The 25,078-nt window shown below is 42.0% G+C and overlaps 1 protein-coding gene across 2 annotated transcripts in view; it reads right to left on the reverse strand.

Moving 5' to 3' along the window:
- LRP12 (LDL receptor related protein 12) overlaps window positions 1-25,078 on the reverse strand; it is a 94,404-nt gene that overhangs the window by 33,755 nt on the left and 35,571 nt on the right. The window contains exons 2-4 of one of the 2 annotated variants that reach the window (XM_024194502.3): window positions 24,728-24,784; window positions 6,723-6,858; window positions 4,344-4,546 (exon numbers count right to left, since the gene is read on the reverse strand). In XM_024194502.3, the coding sequence (XP_024050270.2) occupies window positions 4,344-4,546; window positions 6,723-6,858; window positions 24,728-24,784 (396 nt within the window). The remainder of the gene's footprint in view (window positions 1-4,343; window positions 4,547-6,722; window positions 6,859-24,727; window positions 24,785-25,078) is intronic. The other variant, XM_024194503.3, reaches the window with a different exon arrangement.

The raw sequence follows: 25,078 nt of genomic DNA on the forward strand, positions 1-25,078 counted from the left end.
TAGGTATCATATTACATGGCAAATTACTACCATCACACAACTAATAATTTTTAGTCATGATTATGCACTATCTATTAATAAGAGATTTCATATTAAGAAACATACGTGGGTACTTTTAGTGCTGCACACAATTATCAGATGTCAGTTATTTAGATGATGTTAGTTTGTATTTCTGCAGTGGCTAAAGAATACTAAGAGCTTAATGTTGCAACCTTTACTCATGGCAAATATATCCATTTAAGTTTATCACATCTTACTGTGTTTTCTACTGACCATCTGAAAAGAAACTCAACATATTGACCGTTGTCTCAGCTATACCGTAGACTTGATTCAGTGAAGTGACAGCTCTGGATTCCCTCTCTGCAATAGCTGCTTAAATGTACACATAATAATGACTGGTATGTTTGAATGCTCAGAGGAAACTGTGTTTGCGTTTCAAGATCTCCTTGTACAAACAGCAGCGTTCACACGTAGGGTATGTCTACACTACGAGAGTAGTTCGATTTTAGTTAAATCGAATATGTGCAATCGATATTAGAAAGTCGAACGTATGTGTCTACACTAAGGACAGTAATTCGACTTTGTCAGTCCACACTACCAGGGAAAGCGTCGACATTGGAAGCAGTGCACTGTGGGCAGCTATCCCACAGTTCCCGCAGTCCCCGCCACCCATTGGAATTCTGGGTCGATCCGCCAATGCCTTCTGGGTAAAAAAATGTGGCGAGGGTGCTTTTGGGTAACTGTCGTCATCCGTCAGTCACTACCGCCCTCCCTCCCTCCCTCCCTGAAAGCGCCGGCGGGAAATCAGTTCGCGCACTTTTTGATCAGTGACAGCGCGGACGCCACAGCACTGCGATCATGGATCCCGCTGCGACCATCGCTGCAGTTGTGGCCGTTCTCAACACCTCGCAGCTTATCATACACCTTTCCCTGAGGCAGATGCAGAGAAATCAGGCGAGGAGGCTACGGCACCGCCGTGAGGGCCTGAAGTCGGAGAGTAGCACAGAGCTGTCAGAAACCACGAGCCCCAGCGCCCAGGACATCACGGTGGCAATGGGGCATGTGGATTTTGTTGAACGGCGATTCTGGGCCCGGGAAACAAGCACGGACTGGTGGGACCGCATAGTGCTTCAGGTCTGGGATGAATCCCAGTGGCTGCGAAACTTTCGCATGCGGAAGGGGACTTTCCTCGAACTTTGTGAGTTGCTGTCCCCTGCCCTGAAGCGCAAGGACACCCGCATGCGAGCAGCCCTGACTGTCCAGAAGCGAGTGGCCATAGCCCTCTGGAAGCTTGCAACGCCGGACAGCTACCGGTCAGTCGTGAACCACTTTGGCGTGGGCAAATCTACCGTGGGGGTTGTTGTCCTGCAAGTAGCCAAGACAAGATCTGTGTGGGTCTCTCAGTCCTTCCTTCTGCAGGGGACACTTGAGGACTGCTTTCGTCAACTGAAGCAGCTACCGTACTAAATTTAAAGTTGAACATCTTCAAAACAGTGCATCAAGTTGAAAGGAAACTAGTAGCTCAGGACCAAAATTTAGATTTATGTAAAGACTGTGTCTAACAACATAAATTCGTAAAAATATTTTAAATTAAAAAAATGCCTGAAAACAGTTTTGGATTTAAGCATTCCTTGAAGTGTTTGCAACTCAAACACTATAACAATGCACTGGTGCAAAAAAAAAAATTTAAATCAAGGTAAACTAAGTACAACTGGATTATTTTTTGTCGTCTAAACTGAGTAAAATGCATTAAGTTAAAAAGCAGCATAAACCATGAGAGGCTAGGTCTCCATCCGTGCAATATAGGATTGTTTTATTTCCTCAGGAGTAAAATCAATGGTGTGCAACACACAAGGCATCATAGTTTGAAGTACTTATTTTCCTGTTAAGTTTGCTGTATCCCTCTCATTGCTTAGAGTTAATTCCATTTCACTTCAGCTTCTCCGAAAGAATTACTCTAACACCATGTCATCCTTCTTTTAAAGCCAGACAGCAACCTGGCAATTTACTCCCTGTCCTGCTACCAGCTTCCCTTTCTCTCCAATGGGAAAAGTGGCAGCTCAAGAATTGCCCTCCAGGCTGGGCAAAGAGTCCTGTCTATTACCTACAAACTCTGTCTATTACCTACTGAGGATTACCTAATAGGTCATATGCACAGAGAATAATATCAGAAAGAGATTAAATTTGTGCACTTTTGCATGCACAATTGTTAACCTAGTACCAAGTTTGGAAGTGGACTAAGTACTCAATTATACCAAGTTTGAAATTCATATTTACAGCCATTTGAGATACAAAATACAAAAAATTTAAAAATAGATATCTAACAAGTACTTCCTTCCTCTTCCCACAGACACTTAAGCAACACAAACAAGTGAAACCATTTACTTAAAAACTTTACTAAAAGTACTGAATTTTGAGGTTGAGAATTTCAAGCCCAAGCAATTTAAAAAAAAAATTATGGGTAGCTAAACAGGCTGTTTTATAATGGAGCTCTTTTCAACCTCATTCACTTTCTTCATTACCACAAACTCTAGGTATGCAGTTATATTTTAAAGTTTCCCAACCTATTAAAATACTTCAGGCAATGTATATTTCTCTTCCATCGCAATGCATCATTACTTGACTGTATAAGATACCATACTTTTTATGCTGCTGAAAGGAACTGTGCAGGTCTTAAAACCTAGACTAGAAGAAACTAATGTAATGAGCAGGGCTGTCAAGCGATTAAAAAAAATTAATCGCTATTAATTACGCTGTTAAACAATAAAAATACCATTTATTTAAATATTTATGGATGTTTTCTACATTTTCAAATATATTGATTTCAATTACAACACAAAATACAAAGTGTACAGCGCTCACTTTATATTTATTTTTGATTACAAATATTTGCAGTGTAAAAAAAAAAGATAGTATTTTTCAATTCACCTAATACAAGTACTATAGTGCAATCTCTATCATGAAAGTTGAACTTACAAATGTAGAATTATGTACAAAAAAACCCTGCATTCAAAACCTGCATTTACAGCCTAAAAGTCCAATCAGTCCTACTTCTTGTTCAGTCAATCGCTCGGACAAGCAAGTTGGTTTACATTTGAAGAAGATAATGCTGCCTGCTTCTTGTTTACAAGGTCACCTGAAAGTGAGAACAGGCATTTGCATGGCATTGTTGTAGCCAGTGTCGCAAGATATTTACGTGCCAGATGCACTAAAGATTGATACTTCAACCACCATTCCAGAGGACATACGTCCATGCCGATGACAGGTTCTGCTCAATGATCCAAACCAGTGTGGACCGACGCATGTTCATTTTCATCATCTGAGTTAGATGTAACCAGCAGGTTGATTTTCTTTTTTGGTGGTTTGGGTCCTGTAGTTTCCACATCAGAGTGTTGTTCCTTTTAGACATCTGAAAGCATGCTCCACACCTTGTCACTCAGATTTTGGAAGGCACTTCAAATTCTTAAATCTTGGGTCAAGTGCTGTCGCTATCTTTAGAAATCTCACATTGATATCTTTGCACTTTGTCAAATTTTCAGTGAAAGTGTTCTTAAAACGAACAACATGTACTGGGTCATCATCTGAGACTGCTATAACAGGAAATATGGGTAAAACATAACAAGAGACATACAATTCTCCCCCAAGGAGTTCAGCCACAAATTTAATTAACGCATTATTTTTTTAAATGAGCATCATCAGCATGGAAGCATTTCCTCTGGAATGATGGCCGAAGCATGAAGAGGCATATGAATCTTTAGTGCATTTGGCACGTAAATATCTTGCGACGCCAGCTACAACAGTGCCATGCGAACACCTGTTCTCACTTTCAGGTGACACTGTAATTAAGAAGTGGACAGCATTATTTCCCGTAAATGTAAACAAACTTGTTTCTCTTAGTGATTGGCTGAACAAGAAGTAGGACTGAGTGGACTTGGCGGTTCTAAAGTTTTACATCGTTTTGTTTTTGAGTGCAGTTATGTAACAAAAAAACCTACATTTGTAAGTTGCGCTTTCATGATAAAGAGATCGCACTACAGTACTTGTATGAGGTGAATTGAAAATACTATTTCTTTTATCATTTTTACAGTGCAAATATTTGTAATAAAAAATAATATAAAGTGAGCATTGGACACCTTGTAATCTGTGTTTTAATTGAAATCAATATATTTTAAAATGTAGAAAAACATCCAAAAATATTTAATAAATTTCAATTGGTGCTCTATGTTTAACAGTGCGATTAATTGCAATTAATTTTTTTTTTAGTTAATCGCGTGAGTTAACTGTGATTTATCGACAGCCCTAGTAATAAGAAAACATACCAATGGTCCTTATTTGAAACATACCAGCAAAGTAGGCCAATCTGAAGCCTTTCCTGGAGATAGTGTCATCCGAATGAAATCTGATCCAAACATGGTCTTGTGAAGAGATGTATGGTGATGGAATGGAGGAGCCACATGCTCTATAACCTTCCACATTCTTGTAGGTTCCTATTGTTAACCAATCCGAACTGCATCGCCGTGATCCCTGAACATCAAAATCTTGAAAACTGCAAAAGATACAAAGAATCAAACTTTGCTAATGAAGTGGCCATTTTAGAAGTTATTTGATAAATTATTGCTGTTTAAAATGGAAATGAGTGGAAGGAGTTTTTACTGGTCTGAAGTTGAAAAACTAAGAAAATGGTCAGTAAGGTCTTATTGCCTTTTTTGCAGACAGAATTTTACTATACACTTTGTAATGATGTAACATGGTCTTTCCATCACCAGGATCCTAGAAATCCACATGCTTGTAATTCCCCACCCGTTCCAAGCTGTTAGGCTATTGCCCCTGAGACTTAGCAACTTCTGTGTTTGACAGAATTTTAGCTTTCATTTTAAAAAAAGGTTTTAACTCTTCTGGTTGCAAAGATACTTTTTATAGGCCCAATCTCTAATGATTTTGAAATCATATTAAGAGATTTTATTTAAACCAAGTCTCAACATTGTTTCAGTTAAAGCAACTTCCAATGGTTGGGCTTGCTATTGTAGATGGAGCCAAACTGTATGAGAATTATGATTAAAACATGATTTAAACATGATTTGGCCTGGTCCACACTAGCTGACTGAACTGTGCTAGATCCTAACTACACTAAAAATATAGGTGAGTCACGAGACTCGATTACCACAGAGTGCTATGGCTCCCATCCATACATATCTTTGTGCCTGGGTAAAAGTAGGCCAGTGCAGAGAACAAAGCACTAGACCGGAAATGGCATGGCTAATAAAACGCAGTACATAGATAGAAGAAAGCTAGCACTCATGTATAACAAATCTTATAAACCTAGCTTAGAATAAAGATTTTAGGAAACATTTTTGTGGTTGAACAGCTGCATCCACTGTACCCTGCAACTTAATGACATGCCACTGTAAAAAAAGATTTGGGTAGAAATAAAAGCTCTGAACTGAAACAATTTTATAAAGACTACATTCTTAGCCTAGTGTTTATTTTGATAGAACCCTCCTTTCTTCCTGGCTCAGCAAGTCTGCACTGGGAACAAACAAAATCTGCAGCTAAAGCAGTTTCATAATCAGCACTGTGGACTGTATACAGTCCCAGTTCTAACTTGTAACTTGATGTTAAAACAAATTTTGATTTCCCTGGAAATTATGGAGGGGTGGGGAGGGTGTGAACTGATAAGTACCTGAACATATGGTACAAAAGACAGGACATTATTTCCTCTATAAACTTACAAGGTATATGAAATAGATATCAAAAAAATAAAAGTAAACCTTTGCAAAATTTGTAACTGTTGTCTGTGATTATTTTAGATTTCTATAAGATGAAATCTATCAACATTGCAGCATTTTGGAAATTTTCCATGTACCTTTAAAAAATCCTTGACAAAAAACAGATGGAACAGAGAAATTAAAAGCAAATTGAATAAGTATGAAAGCATGACCACTATTATGAACTTTGGTTTAAAAAGACTAAGCCAAAAGAAATTTTTAATGGAAAAGCTGCAGCAACTCTCTCTCTTCAGCACCAATGACTACATTAAAATGATCAAGTTTTCCATTATAACTTACCACTGAATGCAGGCATTCTATTTGACATTTATAAAATTAGCATTCGGTCTATTCCTTCCTTACATATAGAGCCCTGCGCGGATACAAAATTTGTATCTGCATCCAATCTGCAATCTGCAAAAATGATCGTGGATATCCGCATCTGGATACCCATGGATATAAAGTGACTATCCGTGGATTTGCAGGGCTCTACTTACATAAACCCTGAATAACTGTTACTTGTACATCCAAAACTCTTACCACTTTCTATGAGAATTTTGCATCAGATTTTCTGAAGTGCCCAGACCCAGACCTTGAGCCATGTTTCAGGTCTTCAGAAGCACTCAGATCCCATTCATGTATCTAAATTAATTGACCAAATTTTTAAAAACAACTCAGCATTCAGTAGCCCTATTGTTTGCAATGGTAGCTCCTGGGTACTATACTCTTTTGAAAATCTGGGCCTTTGAGTACATCGAGATTGCAGAACTGGGCCAGGTGACAAATGCTACAAGCCAAAGTAAAGTAAAATAGCTGTAGAAAAATATAAAGACAGATCTTGGGGTTAACACTACAAGTACCGAATTTCGAATAGAGGAGGTTGAGAAATATGTAATCCATAGTTAGCAATATGCAATTAATGACTAATACACCAGGGTGGTACAATAGCAAAATTACCTTATAGTGATGATTTCCCCTGGGTTTGCATGGATATACCAGCTACAGTTGATTTTGGCAGGATATTCAAAAGGCCAGCCTGGACTCGTGATTACCCCACTTGGTGCTCTAATTTGTTCCGGACTATCTCCACAAGCTGAAAAATATTGAAAGCAATTTGACTAACTACACATTTCAAAAACTCGCAAAACAAAACGAATCAAGGTTTACCAGAAAATAAAATAACAAATTCTACTTTCACAGATTAAAATCATTGTATCAGTAGAAAGCAATGACATTAAGTCTGGATAACAACAACAACCAGTATGGCCCATGAAGGGCATAGGTCAGAATACTTATCCAGAAAGAGGTGTTTCCTGGCATTAAGCATTTCTGACTTCCAATGCATGCTCAACTATTAATCCCAACTTTGGCAAACTTCCTCCATGCCCTTGGTCTTGCTACAAGCAACATATGCCTGCGTTTCCCCATCTGTAAAATGGGAATATCACTATCTAGCTGGTAACGGTTGTTACTTGGATTACCCCCATAGGGGACTTTGGTGCAGAGTATGCCATTTTCTCTAATTCACACTAAAAGATTGGAAAGAGTCTACCTCAACCCTTTTAAAGGACACCACCACACTCCTCCCTCCTTTGCTCAGAGTTTCTCTTCAATATGAGAACTAGAACATCCCTGAAAATCTGTCTCCTGATGTGCATGGGGTATGCTCACCTTTAAGAAAGCAATACTGGCTAAAGTGAGGCATACAGTAATTTGGGACATGATGCATTCTTTCAGTAGAATTAAACTATGGTACTCAGACACTATGCTGATAGGTGCATTAGGAAAGAGTGCAATAATGAAAAAAAAATAATAAATAGCTGAAATTCACCTTTGGGTGGAGAGCCAGCACAAAGCCTGTCCACCAATTAAACCATATTTTGAGGAGTAAGTTGGATTTAAGTAGTCTGCACAAAGGTGAATTTTCCTCATGATAGCAAGTGCTTTGAAAGCAAAGTACTGATTGTGCTCAATATTAGAGTCAGCGTTTAAGGTTGGAAGGGTTCACCAGATCATCCAGTCTGACAGCCTATATATCACAGATCAGTAACACACTGCACCCACACACAAAACCCAGCAAATGAAATAAAGCCAAAATATTACAGCCCATAGGAGATAAGACTATTAAGTGCAATAGACAGAGAATAGGAGGGACTGAAGTGCACCAATGCTTGAGGCCGCTGTGATGGCAGAGAAATGATTAAGTTTGATAATCCTGGTGAGCGATCTGACCCACAAACTGCAGAGGAAGGTGGGGGAAAAAAAAACAAAAAAAACCAAGAACACTGCCAACCTGACCTGGGAGGAAATTCCTTCCCAAATCCACATATGGCGATCAGTTAGACCCTGAGCATGTGAGCAAGAACCAGCCAGACAAGCACCAGAGAGAGAGAATGCTCAGTGCCACCTCAGAGTCCTGACCCACCCTGCCCAATGTCCCATCTCCAGCAGCGGTCATCTCTCATTCTCTGATGCTCTAGAGAAAGGAGACCAGCCTCCCACTGACTACTCCAAGAGCCATTTGGGGGGATCCATTCCTGACCTCTGCAGGTGGTCACCTGTCAAAACCTTCCTGTTTAATTGCATTTACTTCTGGGACTCATTCCTCCTCTGGACTGTAGTGACTACATAAAACATTTCAGCTTTGCTCTCATGATCTAGGTAGCCACTATACATAACTATACCCCATAATTGAGTCGTGTTTTTCTCTATACCAATTTTGCTAACTTTTGCAATGTTATTGCAAATCTTGCTACACTGTTTTTTCTTTAAGCCCTAGACAAAGCCATTTGAGCAGTCCAGAAGCTCAGCTTTCATTTTCAAAAAGTTCATTATACTCCTGGTTGCAGAGCTGGTTCAAAAAGCAGAAGGCACATGGAGAATTTATTACTCTTAAAATCTCTCAATTTTTCAGACAATTTTTTGTTTTTTGAATGTTTGGGATTGGCAATATTACTATAATTTCACCCCATATATTCCCACACACTAGAGGTTTATAATTAAACAGATGAGTTATACAGTGGTGCCATACTTATGGTACACATTATTAAGATTGGCGAAAAAAGCAAATATCAAAATAAAGAAATATCTTTTTATTCATTATTCAATAAAATTGTTCACTTAGTAAAAGTTAATTGGTTTAGTTTCCAGTAAACCCCATAGGTGGTGCTCTTACCCCATTATACTTTAGAAATGCAGTTAACATTCCATGTGCTAACACTGAAATACACACTGTTTGTGTTTGATACTCATGTTACTGACAAGAATCAGACTCAATGAATAGCAAGAAAAATTATTTTAAAAAGTTTACTAATTTTCCTTGAATATCCTATTAACATGAACAAAAAACCACAGAGTAAGAGATGAAAAATGCATCTAAAGCATTTTAAATGAAACGTTATTCTTGACAAGTACTTCATTGTTAACAAAATACAGATCTTAACTAAAAGTAGTATATTTCAAGCAAAATACACACAATTAGAAAATCCATCTGGTTTTGCAAGTTTGCAACCTGACATAAAACTTTGCTATATGATTCATTTCAAGAAACGTTTAAATTTGCTTACATATATAATATCAGGGCAAGTGAAACACTATTAGAACCTCAAAATACCCACCAAAACATCTGTCATCAAATTTATGAAGCTGAACTTTCTAAACCCCTACATTCATTACAAGATATACATAAGACATTCATTAAGAAAAGGTTGTGCCAAAAACAGGCAATAGCTGTAAATCTATTAAGAAACTAAGGCCTGGTCTACACTAACCCCCCAAGTCGAAGTAAGGTACGCAACTTCAGCTACGTGAATAACGTAGCTGAAGTCGACATACCTTACTTCGAACTTACCGCGGTTCAGACGCGGTCCACACGGGGCAGGCAGGCTCCCCCGTCGACTCCGCGGTACTCCTCTCGTTGAGATGGAGTACCGCAGTCGACGGCGAGCACTTCCTGTTTTTTTAAAAACTTGCATAACAAGTGAAAATTGGTTTTGGTGCCATCATTTGCACAGATGACTTACTGTTACAATTTAATTTCTTTAGCAAATGGCTGGGAGAGGTTGATTGTGGGTGTTTGGGGAGTTTGGTACGGGGGGAACATTGTGTCGAGAATGGGAAGAGGTTGTAAGAGTTAGGGCTGGTCTATACTTAGCCGCTAGTTCGGCGGCTGGGGATCGAACTTCCGGGTTCGATTTATCGCGTCTGGTCTGTAAGGGCCTGCGGCATACGGTACTCCGGCTGCGTGGCCGGTGAGGGCTCAAGAGGCGGCACCACGGCCGGTACCGGGGTCGCCACCGAACGCCATGCGCTAAAGGAAGCAAAGCCCCTGTCGGTGCCGTTGTTTGACCTGGGGGTGCCGTAATGCCTTGTGGCACACTCTTGTCAGACGGCGGTGCCATTAGCAGCGGTGACGCAGACGCTGAGGAGACGGAAGCGGTTCGTGAGCAGGGCCCGTACGCCTGACCCACCGACTGATGGTAGGCCCATGGCATCCAGAACGGCCACTGCGGAGGTGGTTGCCACTCCTGCTGCTGATGCCACTGTGGTGGGTACGGTTGGGCACTCCTACACGAGGACGATCTGCTCCTCAATCTGTTAGAACGGTAGGAGTCCGCCTCCGAGTCAGAAGTCTCTGAATAGAAGGACATCGGAGGAGCGGTACCCACAGTCGCCGGCTGGGGTGCTCACGCCGGTGTCGCTACCGTAGCGCCGCGTGGAGAGTGCAGTGAGCGCATCGCCGGTTTACCCTTAGAGTGATACTGGGGCCTGACGGCAGCCGGAGGTTCTCTGCACCGGTGCGGCGACGTCGGCACCGGAAGGTTCAAGAGGTCTGAGGCGGCCTTGAACGCCTCAGGCGTCGATGGGAGGCGGACCTCCTCCATCATGTCCGGGGATCTATGCCGTTCCGGACTCGACCTTGCCCTCTCCTGGGCGGGAGTCGACAGGATGGCCGGATGGGTCTGCGGCGTGGGTTGCCCCGTAACAATCGTGGACTGCGCCCGACCTTTAGAGTCCCGGTGGGGAGATTGTTCGGTCCGCGGCCTGTTCTTTTTAGCCAGTACCGGCAAAGGAGAGCGGCGTTTTGTCGAAGACGATTTCTTATGCGCCGACTCTCTCCGGTGCCGGGGTTTTGGGGCCTTGGCCTCACGACCCATCTCCGGTGCCGGGGCACTGCGCACCGAGGATGAAGTGGTGGGTGCCGGCTGTGACGGTCCGGGATCCGATTGTGGCCGCAGTGCCACCTCCATTAGGAGGACTTTAAGTCTCTGCTCTCTATCCTTGAGAGTCCTGGGGCGAAAAGCCCTGCAGATAGGACACCTGTCCCTTTGATGGGCCTCCCCGAGGCACCGTAAGCACGAAGAGTGCGGATCACTTTTCGCCATAAACTTCCCGCAGTCCCGACAGAGTTTGAACCCTGGGGACTCGGGCATGCCCCAGCGGGGCGACGAAAAGTTGGGGAAACCCCCCCCCAACTGATACCTAACTATCTAACACTAACCACAAATAAACTATGTACAAGAACTATAGAACTCTGCCACGATTGCTAAAGAGCAAGAGAAGTTCCAGCTAGCCGTCACCGGCGGTAAGAAGGAACTGAGGCGGTGGGGGGTCGGCTGGCCCCTATATACAGCGCCATAAAGGCGCCACTCCAGGAGGCGCCGGAGCCGACCCTACGGACGCTGCTATGGTAAAATCTTCCGGCTGGCGTGCACGCGGCGCGCACACACCTGCTTGGAATGGACATGAACAATCACTCGAAGAAGAAAGGTGTATTTCATTGAGACTTGTTCTTGTTTGTCGTTCATGTGATGCAAGTAGGAATGCATAGATTTGACAGAGCTCTCACATGTCTTGTTTTCCTTGTCAATTTGCATTTGTACATATGAGAGTATATTTCTCTAGGAGTCACTCTCGGCACAGAATATTCAACTCAAATGACCTTCAGGATTTGATGTGCTGGAAGCAGATGGTAATTGCAGGTTAGCCACAAAAGTTTTTGAAATTCTATCCATTTTTGTTTTATACCAGATATTTTATGAGTTTTAATAATATAGCACTTTATGTTAACAGGGCGGTTTGGGGAGCAAGAGAGTGACAGACAGATGATGCTTTAGCACTGGCACTAACCAGCACAAACAACAGTAGCTGGATAAAAAGATAAGTCAGTCAGAAAATAGTCCAGGACATACCTAAGCTTTGTGAAGGGGGGATGCAATGTGGAAGGTGCAAAGGAAAACTAAAGAATGGTAGGAATTAGTGAGTGTTGCAGATTAGCTGATTTTATTACAAGTTTCTGTGAATGGCAAGGCTGCTAGGTAAATGGGTTAGAAGAGTTCTAACATGGAAAGTCTGCTGTAGTGAGTGGCCTTAGTACATGATATCTGGTTCAGCAGTTCAGGTAGAATGATGAAGAGGTGTAGCCTGAATTTTATGATAGCTACCTGAAGGAACAAATTAAAACATTTATGGGACAGGCTGACACACTGCATAATATTAGAATAGTGGTGAATATTAGCTGCATTTCCACAGGAAGAATTAGGGAGATGTGCAATAAAAAGCAAGAATGTCTTGCCCAAATAGTCAAGCCAACTGGGTTATAATTAAGGTTAAGTTTTTGTCATGGTTATTTTTAGTAAAATCACGGACCGATTGCATTCCAAGGTTTGAATAAGGTAAACAAAGTCCCCCCTTCAGGCAAAAAATGTAACCTTTAAATCAGTGGTTCCCAAAGTGGGGTTCGTGAACCCCTGGGGGTTCACGAAATGTTACAGGGGGTTCTCGGGAAAACGTTCCCTAATGGCGGACAGAGCTGTCCCTAGGGACCCCGGACAGCACGGGGCCAGCAGCCTGGAGTCCCTGGACTTCCAAGAGCTAAGCAGATCAAAGCAAGCATATCTATCACACTGAGGAGATTTAAACTTCAAGACTCCTTATAAGAAATGGAAAGGGAGGTGGATATTTTTTGCTGTTTTTAAAATTAAATAGGCAGGTAGTATTGTTTTTAAAATTATTATGAAGAACAAGTTTAAGCTTTGTTGTAACATGTGTTGTTTGCCTGGACTGCTCAAGACCTGAATGCATATGTAGGAGGAACTCTTTGAGCTGGCTTCTTAAATACCTTCATGCTGTTTCAAATCTGATACTCCTTGATGAAACATAGGAGCCTTGTCTTATAACAGGCTTATTCAAAGTGATACAAGCTACGGAAGTGAGATCTTGGAAGAGTGTTGCCGTTTTCATAATGTAATAAAAATGTAATTATAAATAATAATTAATAATAATGTGTAATAAGCATGTCATAAAAACAAATTTTATATTTCCAAGATCACTGCTTTTATAATTTATACTCAGGTAAAGGAGAAAATCCCTGGAAATATTCATTTTTAGGAGGGGGTTCGCGAGACTTGACATTTTAGTGAAAGGGGTTCACAGGTTGTTAAAGTTTGGGAACCACTGCTTTAAATGCACAAATGCAAAGCCTGAACTGATTAAACAAAGTTGGGGGAAAGAGGGAAATTTCTCCCTACAGCTTAATAAAATCAAAAGAATCCAAACCAAAAGACAAGTAGTGGCACAACCACTGAAGGCACAATCCATATAGGATTAGAACTTTGGAGAAAAAAGCAGCTGTGGGAAGGGGCTAAGTTGAGTCAGTGGTGCTGGGATCTACTAAGAGAAGGGAATAAAGGGTTGTTGGGTTTTTTTTAAGAATAGAGATATCCTGAAAATCATGAGGGAAGTTTCCTAAGGCACAAAGGGCCAATACTAGTCAACTCCCAGGGAGGGGAAGAGAGGAAGAAAGTTGGGTGCCTAACTCCCAACTGACTTCTTTGAAAATCTCCTCCCATATTGTTTGTTTATAGGAACAGGATTGAATATCTATATTCTGGTTGCTGGGTTCCTGCCTTAAGAAGAGAAAGCACCTGGCAATCATAGTTGAGGCCCACATATGGAATAGCAAGTGACAATGAGAGAGTTAAGGAAGTATTCTTGTCAAGAATGGAGACACTCTAACCACTCAGAGACATCAAACAGCTACAAGGGTCAATCGCTCCTTGGTGAAGGGATGGAGATAAACTGAGCTAAGCAGGGACATTTGGTATAAAAAGTCACTTGCTGGGCCATGTTGAGAGCCACAAACAGAGGCAGCTAACAGGAAGGAAGGAATTGAGAAAGGGGTTGTGACAGTCTTTTCTTCAAGAAACAGTGCTTGTGAGATTTCAACATGGCCTGAGACTGAACAGTGGTGGTGACCTGCAACGTCCACGGCGTGTTTTCATTCCTCTGAAGTCAGATGGGACTTCTTGTATATGAAGCTTAAATTGGTAGCTGTGCTGGATGAAAAGATTCTTGCATTAGAGGAGCAAACAGACACTACTGAGAATCACAGACACTGAGGAGTTCCTAGGCAGTCAGGTTCAAAAGGAAGATTCACCCCACCCCAGGTTCAAGGAAGAAAGGAGCCGGCCACCGAGGAGTTGGAGAGACAGGAAGTCAGATGAGGCCTGACAGTTCATAATCATTATAGGCAAGAGGTCATGTGGGCATTCTACACGGCTGGAGACTGATGAGGATGGGCAGGCTGTGGCCTCTAGAGAGAAGAGGACCAGGAGGAATTCATACAGCTAGAAGTTTCCAATCGATACCAGGCCCTCAATGTGGAAACTGTGGAAGATACCTCTCAAGATACAGCCGGTTCAAGGGGATCATAGAATCATAGAATATCAGGGTTGGAAGGGACCTCAGGAGGTCATCTAGTCCAAGCCCCTGCTCAAAGCAGGACCAATTCCCAACTAAATCATCCCAGCCAGGGCTTTGTCAAGCCTGACCTTAAAAACCTCTAAGGAAGGAGATTCCACCACCTCCCTAGGTAACCCATTCCAGTGCTTCACCACCCTCCTAGTGAAAACGTTTCTCCTAATATCCAACCTAAACCTCCCCAACTGCAATTTGAGACCATTACTCCTTGTTCTGTCATCAGGTACCACTGAGAATAGTCTAGAACCATCCTCTTTGGAACCCCCTTTCAGGTAGTTGAAAGCAGCTATCAAATCCGCCCTCATTCTTCTCTTCTGCAGACTAAACAATCCCAGTTCCCTCAGCCTCTCCTCATAAGTCATGTGCTCCAGCCCCCTAATAATTTTTGTTGCCCTGCGCTGGACTCTTTCCAATTTTTCCACATCCTTCTTGTAGTGTGGGGCCCAAAACTGGACACAGTACTCCAGATGAGGACTCACCAATGTCGAATAGAGGGGAATGATCACATCCCTCGATCTGTTGGCAATGCCCCTACTTATACAGCCCAAAATGCCGTTAGCCTTCTTGGCAACAAGGGCACACTGTTGACTCATATCCAGCTTCTCATCCACTGTAACCCCTAGGCCCTTTTCTGCAGAACTGCTTCCTTGCCATTCGGTCCCTAGTCTGTAACAGTGCATGGGATTCTTCCATCCTAAGTGCAGGACTCTGCACTTGTCCTTGTTGAACCTCATCAGGTTTCTTTTGGCCCAATCCTCTAATCTGTCTAGGTCCCTCTGTATCCTATCCCTACCCTCCAGCGTATCTACCACTCCTCCCAGTTTAGTGTCATCTGCAAACTTGCTGAGAGTGCAGTCCACGCCATCCTCCAGATCATTAATAAAGATATTGAACAAAACCGGCCCCAGGACCGACCCCTGGGGCACTCCGTTTGAAACCGGCTGCCAACTAGACATGGAGCCGTTGATCACTACCCGTTGAGCCCGACGATCTAGCCAGCTTTCTATCCACCGTATAGTCCATTCATCCAGCCCATACTACTTTAACTTGGTGGCAAGAATACTGTGGGAGACCGTATCAAAAGCTTTGATAAAGTCAAGGAATAACACATTCACTGCTTTCCCCTCATCCACAGAGTCAGTTATCTCTTCATAGAAGGCAATTAGGTTAGTCAGGCATGACTTGCCCTTGGTGAATCCATGCTGACTGTTCCTGATCACTTTCCTCTCCTCTAAGTGCTTCAGAATTGATTCCTTGAGGACCTGCTCCATGATTTTTCCAGGGACTGAGGTGAGGCTGACTGGCCTGTAGTTCCCCGGATCCTCTTTCTTCCCTTTTTTAAAGATGGGCACTACATTAGCCTTTTTCCAGTCATCCAGGACCTCCCCCGATCGCCATTGAGTTTTCAAAGATAAACTTTGCAACTCAGCCCAATCTGTAAGGAAAAAAAAAAAAAATCAAGTTTCCCACAAAAAGTTCTCCAATTGTTCAATGAAGACGGACAATCCTTGTTGAGGATTCAATACTCAGAAGAATCGAAAGAACATTTTGCAAGGGAGTTGGACAACAGGACAGTGTGCTACTACCTTCTCAGACCCAAGACATAAGGTATCACTCTAAGATTGGACAGGCTTGTGAAGTTGTTGGGCAAGGATCCAATGGTGATGGTTCACATCAACACTAAAGATACTGCGTTGTGGGATAGCTCATAGATAACAGATTACTTCGGGAAACTTGGAAGTGTGCTGAAGAAGAATATCCAAGTGATAGTCTCCGAGATCCTTCCTGTCCCACGAAGACAAAGCTGAAGATGCTGGAAATAAACCATGGGCTAGGTAAGTGGTGTATGGTAAAGGGTTTTGGTTTTGTAGCATATTGGTCCCCTTTTTACGGGGAGAGAGAGTAGCATTGTGTGGATAGGTTCCCTACAACTGGGGTGAAGATTATCTCCTTGGGAAGAGGCTGGCTAAAGTAATGAAGATGGTGTTAACAAAAGAGGAGGGTAGAAAAGGAAGAGATGAGAGCTCAGCACAAAAAAAAAAAAAAAAAAACAAACACTGAGAACAAAAAAATTGATCAAGAAAGGACATGAAAAGAAGAAATTCATGAACTGCCTTAGCACAAATGCAAGGAACATGGGTAACAAACAAGATGAATTCAAATTGCTCATTTATGAACACAAATTAGAGATCTTGTTGGTATTATTGAAACCTGGTGGGATGATTCACATGATTTGAACATAAATCGACGGTTATAACCTATTTAGGAAGGATCAAATGGGAAAAAGGAGAGGGGAAGTAGCTCTCTCTGTCACAAATTGCATTACTTGTTTCCGAGTCATTGATAACTCAGAAGAAAATTATCTTGAATGTTTATGGATCAATGTCCTAACAGATAAAAGACAAGATAGACACCAGGTAATACCCTGTCACAGCTCAAATCAAACTAGCAAACAGATGACTGGCTCTTTATGCACCTATCTATAACATGTATGAAAAAAAGCTGTGTGATTATGGGGGACTTCAATCTGAGTGACATATGATGGTAGTCTCATGCTTCCATTACTAAAACATCCTTATATGTTCTAAATATTTTAGATAATTTCTTAACTCAAAATGTGTTGCATCCAACACACAGGAATTCCATAGTAGAACTCGTCTTGACATCTAAAGAGGAACTGATCACAGACTGAAAGTTAATAGTAGCTTAGGTACAAGTGACCATAACTTGACCACATTTATAATGTGCAAACAGAGTAAAGTCCAGCCAGTAATAAAATATATACTTGGTGTTTTAAAAGGGCCAATTTCACAAAACTGAAAACAATTATTAACCAGATCAGTTGGGAGGAAGAATTTAATCAGGAAAACATGAATGATAATTAGGAATAGTTCAAGAACACTTTACTGGATGCCCAAAAAAAACCAAAAATGAAGGGAAAAGGCTGTATTTATTAAAAAACTGGCCTGGTTTAAAGGGGAAGTGAAGGCAGCTATATACTATTTTTAAAAAAATAGAAGAAAAGGCAAGCTGATAGTAAAGAACAAATCAGAAGCTAGGAACTGTAGAAAATTGATAAAGGAGGCAAACACAAGGAGAAATACATGACCAGCAGAGGAGGAGTTTATAAAAGTATATTAGAAACAAAAAGAATCCTGCCAATGGTATTGGTCCATTACTCAAAGGAAAGGGCAGAATTATCAATAATAATGCAGAAAAGGAAGAAGTGTTCAATAAATATTTCTGTTTTGTATTTGGGGAAAAAAGATGTAGACATATCATATAACATTCATACCAACCTCCACAGATACTAGTGGAATGGAAAGTAGCAGCTACTAAAGTTAGACATTTCTAAATCAGCAGGTCCAGATAACTTGCATCCAGGAGTTTTAAAATGAGCCAACTGAAGAGCTCACTGGAATATTTAAGTTGAATTCTAATAGATTGGTGAAGCATGCTTTCCCTTTACAAAAGTTACGTTGACTCTTCCCCCAACAAATCGTGTTCATCTGGGTGTATGATGATTCTGTTCTTTACTAATGTTCTCTACATTTTGCACTGCTGCCATAGTCTGCATCCCTGCACATATGGACTACTGCTATGGCTAGCTTTAAGTACACATTATAGGGTCAAGCAGCTTTCCCCATTTCCACAACTACCATCCTCTGCTCCATGCTTCCCCCACACTCCCAATCTGTAGAAGTCTACCATCTCCCCAGGTCAGGAAACATCACTTTAAACCATTAGTAGAGTGCCTGGGGTGAACAAAGAAGAGAAGCAAAGAAAGAGTTCCTGGAAACATCATGATACATTAGTTTTGCAAGAACCAATATCAAAATAGTAAAGAAAAACAAAGCTAAACTTACCTAGCAAGAACTAGAGAAGTAAACTTATCTGATGTAACAATGAGCAACATTTCAGGGAAAACAGATATCACTAGAGTAAGGGATAGCAGATTATGGATTTATCTTTATAATAATAGAAGGAGTTCAGTTAAAAAGAAAAGAAAAGAATTAGCTACAAGTGTGAACCAGGAGAAGATCAAATATGTTTGCATTATACCAGACACGGTAAGGCTATGGATGCAGCTGAGTAAGAAATGTGAAGGGATTTAAAGTGTTTTATAGCAAAAACAGAACAAAGGACCAAGACTGTGGTAAAGTTCAAGTCAAAAATAGAGAGGATTTCAGTGTCTCTCTCCCCCCCTCCCCCGTTTTCTTTTTCTTTTCTTTTCTTTTTTTTGGGGAGGGGGGGTAATTATCAGAAATTGTTGACTCAGATTTAATAAGATTGTTAAAGGGGGAAAGGAGCCAAAAAAGTGTCTTTAGGAGAATATTTACCAGCCTCTAGAACAGGCTGAAAAAAAAACTTCAGCTGAAATGTTGGAGGAGACAGCTAAAACACTGGCCACCATCTGCACTGCAAAACAGACAATGTTCTCAAACAATGTTTATAAACAAGGCACATTGAGAGTGATTTAAAAAACTTTTTTTTTTTTTTTTTTTTTTTTTTAAAACACACCAATACAGAGAGGTGTGAAAACTGTACAAATTGGGATTATTTATTTGGGTTTTATAAAAACGATTCAGTAAATTCAATTTCACAATAAAGATGGGTCCTGTTATGTAAAGCCTCCGCTCAATCCTGTAGAATGGGATTGTAAAATTTGTAATTTTTCAATCATTGCTAGCATGATCATTAAGTTCTGTAACCCTTTGCAAATGTTGTAACTTTAGTTATTGTTAGCATAGCCTTTTAAATTTTGTAACTTTTGCAAGCTTTGTAACCTTTTCAGTTACCACTTGTTTAAATCTCCAAGCTTTGCAATATTCCATCACGCAATCAGAGTGTGTGTGAATAAGGGAGTGTGTGGGGGACTGGGTGGAGAGGAACTGTGAGGAGAAAAGAGCCTGGAGCCAGGTGTGTCTGATGTAATCTGCCTTGAGAAGGCAATCATGGGGTGCTGTAAAGAAAAGAAGAACCTGCTACGCATGAAAGGAACGAGGCCTGGGAATGCTTCTCGGTGACGGACACAGAAGTGAAACTCAGTGTACGTGACAGGAGCCGCCCAGTTCCAATAAAAGGAAGAAGGCATGCACACAAGCCCCCTGCTTCTTGAGCTGCTCGTCGGCTCGGATCTGTGACCGCAGACGGACACACCAGATCTACTATGCTTCGGCTTCTCGGCTTCCTCTGCTGTCTCCGGTAACTCTCCGCCTGTGTGAGTGTGTGGGTGCATGAGGGTATGAATGCAATGAATGTGTGCGTGCATGAATAAATTCCATCCCTTTTCTGTTTAATCCAATAGCAGCATTTAATAAAACCAATATAAGTGTAACCCAGTTTCTAGGGAAACTGAGGTAACAGGTCTGTAAAGGATCACCATTATCAGCTTGCAATCTAGACAATTTAAAAATAAAAATTTGTAGGGAATTTTGTAGGGACTACATCTACCCCTTTCCTATTTGTGTGCTTCTATAATGACATTTATCATTTTAAAAATATATTTCTCTCACATGTTGCCATGTGAACGACTCACACAAACGGGGTGAGGGGGGAACTGAGTTATCACTCAGGGAATAAGATAGCAGTATTAACTATATTGTACAAAATACATTTTCAAATGCAACATACGAACAAGTTGAAATACTGAAAAAAAAATACTCCCTAGTCTTTCATTAAGTACTTATTTACCGAAGGTGTTTTTATTGAAGAAATGCCCCTTGAAGAATTCCAAACTGGCACTTCTCTCCCCTACCTGGATATTTTTGAAGGTCCAAACACTGGTTACACTAATGGCTGCTGACACGCAAAAAAATGTTCATACAAGAACACAGACAATATGATTCTGTCTTTGAATGCTATGTTGAAAAAGATATGCTCATTTGTATTAAGGAGCAAGTGCTAGTCTGACATACACAACCTGTTATAACAAAAACACCAGGGATCATGGTATTTTATGATATTAAAGCATGGCTTAGTACCGTAGTTTTAGAATAGCAGTATCAGAAGTCTACAGATAAGTCAAGACAGCCATTTCATTCTAAACCCCACTTCAATCACAACTTTCTGAAAAAAGTTTCATGCTTGTTTTTTTTCAATGTCAAGTTTAAAGTTGAATTTGAAAAGATCAAAGGGCAAAAGCCTTTGTCCACCAATTACAAATGTTTTTAAACAAGTTTTCTGGCTTTAAGGAAGTTGTTTTGTCTTTTTAAAATGTCCTAATAAAATTACTTTGTTTTGACTCACTGGTGTATGTAATCCTCAATGAGGAATGATAAATTTTGGGGGGGAAGTTTTGAAAACACAATCATAGTTGTTTGAAAGGCAGATATTGTACATGTGCAGTATGTCCTTATCCTCACTGATTTAAGTGCATACTTCAAGCATCTGCAGTATAAGGCATGGACACATTTAAAAACAGGGTACAGATGGATCAATTGGCGGTTTTCTTCTCTCCAGAACTTATTCTTCAACTCACCTCCACCCTTTCCCTTTTAATCATTACATTATATTGCAAAACAATCTGAGATTAAATGTGCAGAAAGCATGTCAATGGCAAGGAAACTAAAAAATAATCTGCAATGAAAAATCTCCACTACGCACATTTAGGAGAAAGAAGGTAATAGGTAAATTAAACTATTTATTTATTGTTTCCAGCTGGGAATATATATATTTGGAAACTGACATTTACAAAAATTAAGAACCATATTGATGGTTCCTCAGGGGCTGGCAGCCCTTGAGGGCAGGGGCACGCAAATTTTTTGGCCTGTGGGCCGCATCAGGTTTCATAAATTGTATGGAGGGCCGATTAGGAGAGGGCGTCATGGCCCGGCCCGGCCCCCACTTCCTATATGCCCCCCCCCCGGGACTCCTGCGCCATCCAATGCCCCCTGTTCCCTGATGGCCCCTCTGGGACCCCTGCTTCATCCACACACCCCCGCTTCCTGTCCCCTGACCGCCCCTGGACCCCCGGCGCCCCATCCAACCCCTCCTCTCATTCCTGACAGCCCCCCTGGAACTCCTACCCCATCCAACCACCCCTTCTCCCTGTCCCCTGACTGCCCCCGGAACCCCTGCCCCTGACTGCCCCCCGCTGCCCCATCCAACCCCCCCCCGACCCCTGCCCCCATTCAACCCCGTTCCCCCCGACTGCCCTGAACCCTATCCACACCCCCACCCCCGACCACCATCCTGAACTCCCCTTCCCTCTATCCAACCCCCCCTGCTCTGTGCCCCCTTACCGCGCTGCCTGGAGCACCAGTGGCTGGCAGCGCTACAGCCACGCCGCCCAGCTGAAACCGGGCCACGCTGCTGCCGCCGCCACCACAGCCAGAGGAGTTCACAGCCCCGCCGCCCAGAGCATTGCGGCGGAGCGAGCGAACTGAGGCTGCGGGGGAGGGAGGACAGCCCGGGAGGGTCCAGGGGTTAGCCATAGTTTGCTCACCTCTGCCTTAGGGTATGTCTATACTGCAATTAAACATCCATGGCTGGCCCATGCCAGCTGACTTGGGCTGTCTAATTGTGGGGTAGATGTTTGGGCTCAGCATGCAGCCCGAGCCCTGGGATCCTCCCATCTCACAGAGTCCTATAGCCCGTGCTCCAGCCCAAGCCCAAAACATCTACACCACAATTAGACAGCCCCTTAACCCAAGCCCAAGTCAGCTGGCACACAAGGGTTTTTAATTGCAGTGTAGACGTACCCTTACAGTCTGCCCTAACACCACGGAGACAGTTGTGTTATTCCCTTTTCCTAGCACAGCTCAGATCACCCTCTGCATTGGCTCAGCTGTGCTGGTCAGATTGTTAGGGGACTGACCCAAGACTCCACCACTTTCTACCCATCCACACATGAAAAGGGGTAGCAGCAGGTGCTTTCTCCCCCTGAATTGTGAAACATGATGCAGGTTGTCACAAGGAGAAAAGGGATGAGGTCCAGGAGAAGAAATCCAGGAAGTTAACAAAAAATTGTGGCATGAGATTTCACATTTTGTGAGGCTGGGTCCACCCCATTTTCAACAATGACTATACACAAGAGCTGTAAACATCTGTGCTTTTTATTATTTATACAATGCCATAAACATGCCTGGCACTTTACTACTTTGCACACCAATTCTGAGGAAATGATGATGTAGCAGCACTAGGACAGACAGCAAAGGTCTACTGTAATTTGAACTTGACATGTCATCACCTGACAAGCAATAGAAATAAAATAAGTAGTATGATGGAGAGGGTCAACTGATCAGAAATTTACCTAAAGAAAAGTGTATTTTCATATAAAAAGAGAAGTTTAATCACGTGACACTATATCGCAATAAAAAAAAAATACCCACCAAGGAATAGGGTTTTCAAATTTTATAAACCTCTTTCACTGAGCAAAAGCTGAATTTACATCCTGGCCTCCATTCTCAAAAGACAACTTGGAAAAGGTGCTGGTTCCCAGGAACTAATGGGAGTTTCCCCATGAGATTATAGGAGCTAGATCTCTTCACCCTCAATTTTACTAGGCTCTGAGAATGCTTTTTGAAGTCTCCCATAAGCCACTTGTGATGGGGTGTGCATACCCCACACTAGACAAGAAAGGTTTAATCCTGCACTATGGGTGGCGGAAGTCCCGTCCCTCAGACCCTGCTGGGCATGCTCCAACTGTGTGTTAGTATAAAGGAGAGCAGCTCACCTCAGTCTGGACTGGCCACTGATGAGGAAGCACGCTCAGTGGAGGCTCTAGGCCAGGAGTAGCAACAGCCCCTGACAGTGGGAATCAAAGATCTCAGGGACCAGACCGGACACCTGCTACCTATAGTCGACCAGCGGGAGTCCGGTTTCAGGAAACCCGGAGACCTGGATGACAGCTTCTAGAACCACGGTAGGAAGTGGCCCAGGGAGGCGGAGTGAATGGTATCTCCCACCTGTATAAAGTCAGTGGTGTTGTGGTCGGAACTCCGCTGACTGGGTGATGAATGTACTTGCCCCAGAGAGCTGGTCGCAGCCCCTGACTCTGGCCTCTTCCCCGTGCAGCCCTGCACCCAAGGGCTGCTATATTGACTCTGGCAACTAGGCTGCGTAGCCCTGAACCCCAGGGCAGCCACTTTGACTCTGACCATTGCGCCGCACTGTTTTGAGTCCCAGGACGGTCTGGTTGACTGTAACCATGGTGCCACCACAACCCCACTCCACCTCAAAGGGGATAGGGTGTGCATACACTGCACCACCACTGCTTTGGGCAGATGTGCCAGAAAGTGTGGGATAGATACCAAGAAGGCACTGTAATGGAAACTGTGCAGTACAGCGAAGAGATGGTTGCAAGGTAAAACTGCAACCGAACAGCCAATTTGCATTACCGGTCCTTACATAGGTGTTATCTCATCTGTATGTTTACCAGTGGCTTAATTCTCTAGAGTACAAATATCCTAAATATACATATTTTGCAAAACTCTGCCCACAGCCCACCTGACAGCGTTTCAATCTATTAGCCTTTTATGAAGATTGAATCAAGATTACTTGAGTGTCACCTAGTCCTTCGTGGACATTTGTCCACACCACAAACACACAATTCAGCCCAAATGGTAGTTACTCCTCAGGAAAGACCCAAGAACTACAATAATTAGATGGCTGCAGGCAGGATTGTGGTATAGTATATTGGCAAAGGAGTGTAGCAACCCTTTAGCACTGCTTGTCCACACTATGGCCTGTATTATACCAGCATCTATCAGTTCCTCAATTTCATGAGCTGCAAATTTCTCTCTTTTTTTTTTTTATTAAAGAAACTGTGCAGTCAAGTGAACAGTAGTTTCAGGTACTGTGTCAATCTAATCAAGCAAAATGTATAACTTCTGGATTTGTTATTCTTTGATAGCAAGAATGTCGAAAATTACATTTCAATAAATTTCATTTCACAAAACTTTGCTGTGGAAAGAAAATATCAATTCAACTTAAACCAACTTTTCTCTTAGTTCAATGTTTGTATGGAAAAATAATTAAGCAGTCCACTTAGAAAAGCATAATCTGTTCACGAGCATGCAGGTATCAATTTTATCTTATGAGAATTTTTCCATGTTCCAGTTGCTTCATTCCTTATTACATGCTGCAAAAGGCAGTAATAATTTTTATAGCCAAATATCTCTTCTTAAGATACCAGGTGGCTTTCAATATTTACCATTTAAGTCATGCATGAAATTTAAACATTACAAAAAATGACTTACCAGTTGACACTCCTGAAATATGCACATTTTCAGAATGTTCTGCAAGAGCACCATTTCCTAAAATTAAACATAATGAATAAACTAATTTCCAAGATAAAAATTTGTAAAAATTCTTCAGATACCCTTCTATAGAAAAGAGAAAGAACAAAACTGAGCTGCTTTGATTAATATTCAATATTTGAGATCCTAGGCCTCTTCTACAACACCACCTTTGAGAGAGATTAGAAAAACACAACTATTGTACAATTACGAGGAAAACAAAGCACTTTTATCAGTCTGTATGGAGTGGTTGAATAAACTGGAAAATTAGGGAGGGAGAACCCGGTAAGTTTTTGGGTTTTGAGAAACTTC

This window comes from Terrapene carolina, unplaced genomic scaffold, assembly GCF_002925995.2.
Source record: "Terrapene carolina triunguis isolate 2854851 unplaced genomic scaffold, T_m_triunguis-2.0 Scaffold58, whole genome shotgun sequence".
NCBI lineage: Eukaryota > Metazoa > Chordata > Testudines > Emydidae > Terrapene > Terrapene triunguis.